The sequence below is a fragment of the Rhinolophus sinicus genome, linkage group LG05 (assembly GCF_036562045.2).
Source record: "Rhinolophus sinicus isolate RSC01 linkage group LG05, ASM3656204v1, whole genome shotgun sequence".
Lineage (NCBI taxonomy): Eukaryota > Metazoa > Chordata > Mammalia > Chiroptera > Rhinolophidae > Rhinolophus > Rhinolophus sinicus.
Window position 1 is genome coordinate 76,738,859 of NC_133755.1, and position 10,663 is coordinate 76,749,521.

At 44.2% G+C, this 10,663-nt stretch overlaps 1 protein-coding gene across 3 annotated transcripts in view; it reads right to left on the reverse strand.

Annotated features, from left to right (window-relative positions):
• TMEM131 (transmembrane protein 131) overlaps positions 1-9,925 on the reverse strand; it is a 177,921-nt gene extending 167,996 nt beyond the window's left edge. For 2 of the 3 annotated variants that reach the window (XM_019716512.2, XM_019716511.2), the window contains exon 1: positions 9,179-9,925. In XM_019716512.2, coding sequence (XP_019572071.2) covers positions 9,179-9,359 — 181 coding nt within the window. In that variant the 5' untranslated portion in view covers positions 9,360-9,925. The remainder of the gene's footprint in view (positions 1-9,178) is intronic. The other variant, XM_074332565.1, reaches the window with a different exon arrangement.
• Positions 9,926-10,663: the final 738 nt, after the last annotated feature.

Sequence of the window (10,663 nt, forward strand, 5' to 3'; positions counted from 1 at the left end):
AATATTATCATTTCAGAAATACTTTTTCTTCTTCTGGTTCATCTTTAATTGGTTTTGGTTCACTGCTTCTCCTACCGAGACATAACTCAATGTGCTGAATTCCTTAAAAAGCGGGGTCAAGGAAGAACATGACCCAGTCCTTAAGGCCCAAAAGCTCGTGGTCCTGTAAAGTATAGATAAACCCAGACACAGCTGGGAAGGAACTGACAATATTCGGAAATTATTTTTTATTTACAAGAATCTCTAGGACTCCAACAAAATTAAAACTGAAATGCTTCCTCCTTCTTACATCTTTCTCTCTTCAACACAATTCTCAGTAACCATTTTCTCCTCCAGCCATAACCCAAAATAAGCCCCCAGTAAGTAAGGTAAACCTCTAAATATGACCTAAGTCCCTGACATGGGTACCCTGCTGCTGCACTCGGTCTGGAGGAGAAGTTACCTCTTGGTAATGCTAACCACTACCCCAGGCCCATTTGCATACCAAGAAGCAATACTCCAGAAGAGCCATGGCACCAGCTCAGAGAAGCATTTTTGCAAGTGGCCCAATTTAGAAAGCACATTCACTTACACTCTTATACGCTGCTCTACCAAGTAGCTTTTGGAATGAAAAACTTAAGCCACATCTCAAAGGTCTTTATAAATACAGCTAAGTTTTAGAGGGCACCTTTGTTCCATAAGTAATTTTCTTCTGCATCCAATTTAATCATTCCCCCAAAAGAAAAGCCCCTTTCAGGACAATCAGTCCTGTCCAAAACCCAAGGAGACACGTGGTCCACACCAAGGGTCCTCTAATTGAAACTCCAGTAGGGATGCCCTTGTCATACCAGGAATGCAAAATGCTAATTAACTTGCAATTAATAGATTTGGCTTAGGCTACTTATCAACCTTTACTGCTAAGCCAGTTTTTTTACTAGCTCATACTTTGATCCAAATCTAATACCTACTATAACTATATAAAAAATTAGTTCTTAAGAACTAAAGTTAGATTGTCATATTTTGCAGTCACAACTGATTTAGAAAATAGTCACAAACTGTTGAATTTAAAAGGGCTTAAAATACATTTCATTTTACAGGTAAGTAATCTAAGAAAATACTTCACGTAGAATTTTTTGTTTCAAACAGAGTAGGCTTCTTTAATCAATAACCACATGTTCATAACTCTTAGTCATATAATGATTAAAATCATTTATTCAAAAACACAGGTTTGATTTACAACAGCATCAAAAAGAATAAAATATCTAGGAAAAATTTAATAATCAAGGAGGAAAACGACTTGTACACTGAAAACTACAAAACACTGCCGAAAGAAATGAAACAGGACACGATAAATGGAAAGATAGCCCGTGTTCACGGACTGGAAGACTTGATACTGTTAAGATATCTTAAGGAATCTACAGGCTCAATGCAATCCCTATCAAAACCACAACAGCATTTTTTGCATAAATAGAAAAAAACCCATCCTAAAATACATACAGAACCTCAAGGGACCCCAAATAGCCAAAATAATCTTGAAAGAGAACAAAGTTTTGAGGTCTCACATGTCCTGATTTCAAAACATATCACAAAGCTAATCAAAACAGTATGCACTGGCATAAAGACAGACACACAGACCAACGGAAAAGAGCCCAAAAATAACCTCTCATACATATACTCACATGGTCTCATACAAGGGCTCCAAGACCACTCAATGGGGAAGAGAGAGTCTCTTCGACAAATGGTGCTGGGAAAACTGGATATTCACATGCAAAGAATGATTTTGGACCTGTGAGATACAGGTGTATTTCACATGACAGACAAAAATTAACTCAAAACAGATTAAAATACAAAATGTAAGACCCCAAACTGTAAAACTCCTAGAAGAAAACACTGGGGAAGAGCTTCATGACGTTGTATTTGTCGATGTTTTCTTGGATATGACATCAAAAGTATAGGCAACAAAAGCAAAAATAGATGAATGGGATAAAATCAAACTAAAAAACTTCTATACAACAAAAGAAACAATCAACAAAATGAAAAGGCAACTATGGAATGGCAGAAAATATTTCCAGATAATTTATCTGATAAGGGATTAATATCCAGAATATATAAAGAACACCTACAACTCAACAGCAACAACAAAAATAACCCAATTTAAAAATGGGCGAAGGGCTTGAATAGATATTTCACACCAAAAAAAAAAAAAGATATACAAGTAGCAACGCTCAGCAATGCTCCCTAATTATTACAGAAATGCAAACCAAAACCTCACATCCATTAGGATGGCCACTATAAAAACTATTAAAAAAAGACTATTAAAAAACAAACCCCAAAATAACAAGTGTTGGCAAGGACATGGAGAAACTGAACCTTCGTACACTGTTAAAGGGATTGGAAACGGAACCTCTGTGCACTGTTAGTGATACGGCTGCTATGGAAAATAGTATTGCAGTTGCTCAAAAAATTAAAAATAGAACTACCATATGATCCGGCAACCCCACTTCTGGGTACATAATTGAAGAATTAAAAGAATTAAAGCAGGATCTTGCAGAGACACTTGCACACCCATGTTCACAGCAGTATTAGTCACAACAATATGAAGGCAACCCAAAGGTCTATTGATAGATAAGTGAATAAACAAAATGGAGAAATGTCTGTACATACAGTAGATTACTCGGCCTTAACAAGGAAAGAAATCCTGTCACCTGCTACATCACGTGTGAACCTTGAGGACATTGTGCTCATTGAAATAAGCCAGTCACAGAAAGACAAATCTTACATGATTTCACTTCTATGAGGTGTGCAAAGGAGCCAAATTCATAAAAGCAGAAATAGAATGGTGGCTGCCGGGGGCTGGGAGGGAGAGAGAAGCAGGGAGGTTCTGTTTAATGGGTACAGAGTTTAAATTATGTAACATGCAAATGTGCTGGAGACCTGTTGCACAACGCTGTGAGTGTACTTAACGCTACTGAACTGTGCACTAAAAATGCTGAAGATGGTCAATTTTCAGTTACGTGGGGTTTTTTTTGGTTTTTTTTTTATCACAATTACATAGGAATATATAAACAAAGCAGGTTTGACACTCTACCATGACAGACCATGTCATGGATTCTCCAGACCTTGGGCATAGACCTTTGCCCTAGGTTTTACATGCAACAAAATGAATCAAGCAAAAAGTATGGCTTTCTGAAAATGTTTCCAAAGCAATCACACAGTATGAAAGAAAACTGACCCAGGAGCACAGATGAAACTAATGACCACCTACCCAAAATCGCCCTCATAAACAAGAACAGAGCACCAGACGGGGATGGCTGGAGAACCCGGACCTCTGTCTGAAAGAGTTTCAGAAGCTGATGCCATTACCAGCCTTCAGATGACCTCCAGTTCCTTTTAGGCCAGGGCCAGTCTGAGACTGTACCGCAGGTCTGGACCAACTTGTCACACCAATGTGGAACTAAGCTGTGTTCAAAGAATGCAACAGGCCTCGCCTAACCCGAGCAATATACCAGGTACCTAAACATCAAGAGCAGAACCGGCAGCTTCCAGTACCAAGCACCTGTTCCCTGGTTTATAGGGCCTGAGCTCCTTGGCTTCCTTTCCAGAATGTGCATGACCCAGAGTGGCCTCTGATCCTTTTAATGGTTAACAAGTCCACAGAAAGTGATCTGGATGGTCAGGGCATTAAAAACAACGAGAGCACTTCACCTGAATATTTAATGTACTGGTTTTGCACCAACTGGCAGGTCTGCTCTTTCTCCAGGTGGTGCAGAGCCTTCAGGACTCATTCAGGGTTACACAGCTTGGCTTAGGGACAGACGGCTTGGGTTGGAATCCCAGCTCGACACCCCCCTACACACACACACACACACCAGCTGTTACCGTGGGAACCCAGAAGCCCTCCTTTTGTTGCACTTCACCGCACTGTGCTTCACAGGTGCGTGGCTTCTACAAACTGACTGCCAGACCTTCCCCCAGCCAAAAGGTCAAACTCACTTTACTGTGGCGGCCTGGCACCGGGCCTGCAGTATCGCCGAGGTCTGCCTGTATGACTTAATTTCTCTGTGACTGTTTCATGGTCTATAAATTGGGGTTTCATGAGAATCTGAAATCCTAAAATCCAAAAGTTACAACAGTGATGGTATAGATTAAGTGTTTCTTACTCGTTTTAGTTACAAGGGAAAGCAATACGTAGGGAAGAAAAAAGTAATGTCACTCTACGTCCTATGACAGCAGAATTCCTAATGATATCTGTATCTGAGTTCAGACTTTTACCTGTACTCTTGACTCTCAACCCAGGTCTCAAATTTGAGAAGGGGGAGAAGGTCGTTATTAGGCAAATCTTCATTTCAAACTGAAAGCCTGCTATGTACACATTGCAAATGTTGACAGAGGTTCTGCCCTACAGAAATTCCAGTCTGGGCGAAGAATGACATCCACAAAATAATTTAAGTATCTAAACGTGGCAATACATGATTAAGCATCAAAATGAACAGATGAGTGACAGAGATAATGCAAACTCAGGGGATTTCAGACTGAACAGACATGGAGAAAGTTCGAGGTGAGAGCCAGCTATGGCATGCCAGGCTGGAGACTACAGGTGAGAGCTGACCAACAGGCATTGACACCGCCTGGTAGAGGCTCAAAAATGAGATCAATGTGGCAGAGAATAATCGTGACATTAATAAAAACTGGGAAACTGGAGGTGGCCCAAGATAATTCAGCTCTGGACATATGCAGAGTGCATTGGTTGCTGGACATGTGTATGAAGGAAGACATCACTGGGCAGCGGGAGCGTGGTGACGGGTCATTCGGGCAGGATGATACCCGAGAAGTACAAAGTCCCAGAAACCAAGGCAGAAAAGTCCCAAGAAGCAGCTATCACTAGTGTGGGGCTGCAGCAGACAGTAAGGGAAAATTCAGCCCCAGGAAAGCCTCCCAGTGGTCAGGCAAGGCCAAACAGCAAGCTGAAGCCACAGGCAGATGAAGGAGCACTTCCGAAGCCCCCAGCAGGGCCTTCATTCGTCCAAGAGCAGTTTCATTACTACTCTAGATAACAAATTAGATGATTTATATCTACTCCCACAAGCCAATATTTTTGGCAGTGTCTATGAGGACCGTCTGCAAGGATTATAAAGAGCAGGAAACATTCATTAGCAAGAGAAAGAGGACCATTTTCCAACTACAGCATTCCAAGGCTTTTTATAGTAAAAGCAACTAAAGTTCATTAGCAAAGCATATTAATGAAGTAATATTCTACTTACCAGACTCTAAAGAGCAGTCATATAAAGGAATAAAACATCTCACTCTTAAAAAAATCACTTTAAAAATACTTTTACATTTATATAGAGTAATAATTTGATTAGAAAAAAGTATCAACTCCTAATCAATTCTACCATCTCAGGGCAAATTACCTAATCAAATGAGGTTTTGATCTTCTGGCCTTTACTCCTGAGGGCTGTGTTCATGTGCTTTGTAGATAAAACGCTACTGTGGCCTCCTCCTGCACTTGTCATGTATATACCTTAAAATAAAAATGTGTTCATGAAACTAAAGTACGTTATCTGGCAAACAAATTTAAAAGTCCTAATGAAGATGGCCAAACTTTGCCCTGCCATTGACAACCAATTAATGCTAATGAATCAGGGCCCAGTTGGCACCCCCATAGTAGATGCTTCTCCACACTCCCTGGCCTCACTTTTCCTTGACCTACCTATAGCTTAACAATAGATCACTCACCTGGGGCTTGAGGTCCCCAGTCTCACTCAGTTCCGTTTTAGAAAATTACCCTGAAACTTATGATTAATACACTTAGGTTTATTGATCACAATCTCAATGGTCCACCAGGCTACTCCCATCCTTGTTCCTGGGTTGCTGACTCCACCAGAGAATCACACTGCCGGAGGGAGGGATAGCCTCTGGAGGAATGCCCAGGTTACTCCCAGCCAGTCTGAGAATGTGAAGGCAGTGTTTGGAGGTGTTAACCCGCTGCCTTCTCAGACCACCGGTGCTCTGATAATAAACGCTCTTTCTATGAACCAACTCCTATGTCGGTCTATTGGCTGAGTGAGCCCCGGACTGGGTTGGCCTCCCGTTTCAATAATATGTGTGACACTGAAATTTAAATTGTCACAGACTAAAACAACCATATTCCTGAAAATTTATCAAACTTTACACTCACTAGATACATAAAATGTACCTTTTTATTTATAATAAATTAAAGGACACCCACGCCTTCCATAAACCCATTCCACAACGAAAACTATAGTACATGACATGTGATGCTTTTTTTTAAAGTTCTTATTTGCTAGTCATAATGAGCTGATTTATAAATCAAAATACTACAAAAATTTATACATTTAAAATCTCACACACATTTTCACTATATTTCACTAAACACACACACACACTCCTCTCATTATCCTCAATATCTAGATCTTAGCTTCAAGAAAAAGCTCGACACCAATCCAGAATAAATGAGTTATTTGTAATAATTATAGTAACTTCTACCTCTGGCAACTCTTTCAGTCCTTACAAACTATAGGGCGCAACCAAAACATTCTCAAAGGTCACTTTTCTCTGTACTAGTGCTAACACTTCCCCACACATCAGTGAATATGGATGTTAAGATAAAGGAATGCTAGCCATATAGGATGTTAAGACAACGAATGGCTCGAATGGCTCGTGCTTCTGGCTTAAGAAAATTAACCTCTAGTCCAAACATCAAAAACCACACTAGGTAATCTAGCTATCTCTGCTGGTTTTCTTCAGCAGAAAACGAGTTTTATTTTGTTTTGAAGATTTTTCTAGTGAAATTCTGTTGCAGAGGAGGAAAAAATACATAAACATACAAAACACCCAGAGAAACATCATTACAATTGCTGGTAAATCTTAACTTTGAAAAAGTAAATTTGTTGATATTACTTAAAAGCAAGCACAGAAAAACCCCCCGTGTCAACGGACAAACTAAACTCAGCTACCTTCAGCAATCTGCCAAGACTTACTGAAGAAACTCAACAGCATCCTTTTGGGGCAAGTGTGTTTGTGCCCCACCAGATACCAAACTCAGGGTTTCACAATCACGTAAGAAAATCAATCTCATTTCTCCTACTTACTCAAACAAAAACAATACTAGGTCAGCAGGAAGGTTGAAAGCACAGGCATTTGGGGAGCCACCTTCAGGAGTATTTCATTTGAACCCAGCGCGTTCATGACGGGCAGAGGCCTGTGTTCTTTATTAGTATAATCACCATCAGTATCTGAACAGCTAGTTTGCACCCTCACATTGTTCAGACACAAGATGTCTGATTCCGCCAGGACCACTAGCTGATTACACCACATCTTTTCAAACTTTACACCCTGGCAGGTACTCTCCTAACCTGACCCTGACATTTATGGATACTAGAGAGGTGCACTAAAACTTACAAACTATGCAAATGGAAAATTAGCAAATATAATTTAGGCTGACATTTCTCAAAAAAGGGATTTGTTTACTGAACTATTCACAGTGAGATAGCATATAAAATGGCTCTTGGAAAAATACGCAGCCAGGTAATATTATAATACAAATTTCATGTTTTACTAGACTCAATCATTCTTTTATTTCCCTGTGCTAATAATGGCCCATGAAGATAGCTATTCACTCAAACAAATGTTAAATGCCTACTGTGCCTGGCACTGTGCAAGGTAACCAAGGAACAGAAAAGTCAGGCCACAATACCTACCGAGGCCAACTTTAAACTCCAGGGGACATGCCCATGACATTACTGTACTATTTCAGGCTTACTAGACACCAGCGACATGCCAGACTGTACTGGGAGCGCGAGCACACAAGAATAATGCACTAACTGCAGATGTGTAACCAGTGATGAACGACCACGACCCCGGGCTGCAATGGCCCTAAAGCAGCAATATCTTATTCTGGAAATCACCCTGCCTCTGTAAATTAATCCTTCCCATAGGTGGAAATTCTTTGAATAATTTCCACCTATGTTAACCCAGACTAAGGTTGCTTAGAGAGTGAAATGAAGGAATGTAATGTTTTCAACAAAAATGAATAGTAAACTGAAGCACATTTGCCCTTTAACATTAATTTGGTTTGCTTTTGCTGGTGCTTTTGAGTAACAATAAAAAGCAAGTGTCTTTAGTCATAAAGTGGAACTTCAACCCTAAAGTTTACCGTGGCAAGAAATTATTTTCTTACAGTGGCAGTTTAATGTGAAACAAAAGCTAAACTAACAAGTTTTGCTTAGCTTTTAAAAACCATTCACTTTTAGTGATTTCTTCACCAAGGCTCCGTGACTCACTTCCCTAGGCTCAGAAACAGGTAGTACCGACAAAACGACAGATTCGGTCTTCTGGGTTACAAAATAGTGTTGAACCTGATAAAGTACCGGTTTACAGTCATATAATACCAATGAGTTTTTAAAATAGGGGCCAGCCCTTAGCTGTAAATTATAAATAAAGGTTTGCAAACTGGAAACTTGACATTCGTTTTTAAAGTCTTTCACATTACGACAATGACACCCAATCAGAATCTTAAAATCAAAAAAATGTAAACAAACTTTCAATAGCTTAATGGAAAGCAGAATAGAACTGTATTATATACCTACATAGAGAAAATTGTTAGCTAAACAACCATTAACAGTGCAAACAAATATTGGAGAGGGAAGCTGAAGAAACAAGATTCCTCTCCAAGCAATGTATGAACAAATTCAAAGTAAAATGTTGTAAGCTGTGTTTTGACCCTTCCACCAAACAGTATCGCTATTTTTACTACGACATTTTAAAGTGAGCTCTGTTTGCACGCCGTTATTAAAACCTCAACCGAGGGGGGAAAAGGTCCTAAAATTTGCCTATTAACAGCTACCAAGTCTAAAAATATGCTCCCACCCCACCCAGAGTGGGCCAAGTGGCAAGAACATCCGAGAAGTCAGGAAGTTTTGAAATGGCAGTGACAGGAGACAAGGGGGAGGACAAGGGGAAGGAATCACGGACAACAAGAGCAACTCCGTGCTGCCAACTCTGCGAGCTGGCGTTTGAACGGCAAGTTCGTGGCTCGGGACGGGGCTCGATCCGGCAACTTCGGCCGGTCGGAGCCCCTTGCGGCGCGGCCCTGCCACCCGGTCACAGCCCGGCAGCGGCCTCCGCGAGGACGCAGTGACAGCGCGGGGCCGGGAAAACGCCGGCCGGTGACACCCACCTTCCTTCTCGGCCCGCGCCGCGGCCACAACGAGGGTCATCACCAGGTGCAGCGCTCCCAGGAGGCCCGCGACTGCGCTCCGCGAACCTCCGCCGCGGCCCGCCGCGGGCTCCAGACCGGCCCCGGCGGATGTGGAGGCGGCGGCGGCGGCTCCAGCTGCTCCTCCCGCCCGCTTCCCCATCCCTGCCGGCCGGGGGCCGCCGCGCTCGAGGTCCGGCGCGGCCCTTCTCGGCGAGGCGGCGGCGCGGGAGCCGTGGTCCGAGCTGGGGCGGCGGCGCCGGGGGCGAGAGTGGCGGCGGGCCCAGGGCTCGGACTCACGGCGTGGGTCTGGGTCCGTGCGTGCGTGTGGGCGAAGGTGTCAGTCACTGCCGCGGCCTCGGCTTCGCCTGCGAGGAGTCGAAGCGGAGAGGCCGCGGGTCAAACACGGCGGGCGGCCATACTGGAAACGGGCAAGAGCCACCGGCTCCCGGCGCTGGCCTGCGAGGGGCGGGGCGCGGCCCTGGGCACCGCCCCCGCCGTGCTGTTCCCTTGGGGGCCCTCCGCTCTGCTGTCCGCCCCTGACGCCGTGGGTCCGAACCCCTCGACCGGCTCTCGGAGGCCCACGGCTCCACCCGCCAGACGGGGCGGGGCAGCACAACCCCAACCCGTCACCGCTGCCCCGCGGGAAGGAGGAGAGAGGCAGCCCGGTCCGGCTGCCAGGACTTATGATGGCGATACACGATTCGCGAAGGCAGTGACGGCGATCACGTCGAGACCAGGCGCCTCTCCGCGCAGCCGCCGTGGCGTGTGGGCGGGGGCGGGGCGGGGCTGCGGGGCGCTGGAGGAGGCCCCGCCCCTGTCCCCGGCGTGTACCTGCGCCCACTTCTTCCGCGCTGCAATGTGAGGGCCTTCCAGAGGACTGAGTGTGACCGGGCGGGGGAAATCCATTCGAGTGACGCCGCCCCGGGTCGCAGCTTCGCCTCTCAGCCGCTTGGAGACTACCTCGGGCGTGGTTCAGTTGCTGGTGGCGCTTCCTGGACGACGGAGACGTGCTCTGTTCGTATTTGAATCATCCTAGAGACACTCCGCCGGAGTGCTTCCTGGAGCCCTCTTGCCCCTGGATTGTGGCCGCTCTGCTGTGTGTGTGTAAAGCAGCAGTGACCCCAGAGGAAAGGGGCAGATTGTGCTCTAGAAAAGCGTCCAGTGGCCCTGCTGGCTTTCTCCGCCTTGTAAAGATCCTTAAGACGTTTAGTTCACATATTCCCCCAAGGCCCAAATCAAACGCCATCTCATCACGCCGCCTAGATATCCTTTCCCCCTTAGGTTGAGGTGCTTGGTTGTGTCTGGCTCTTCTCTCCAAAACTTGATTTAAGCTCCTTGAGGGAGCTCTTCACTGAGTAACTTCCTCTAACTCCTAACACTATTTTAATAGCTTCCCCTAACTCCAGAGCCATTTACTTATGCTTAAAAGCATTTGTTGAGTGAATCTATGTATTTTTAAGCCTA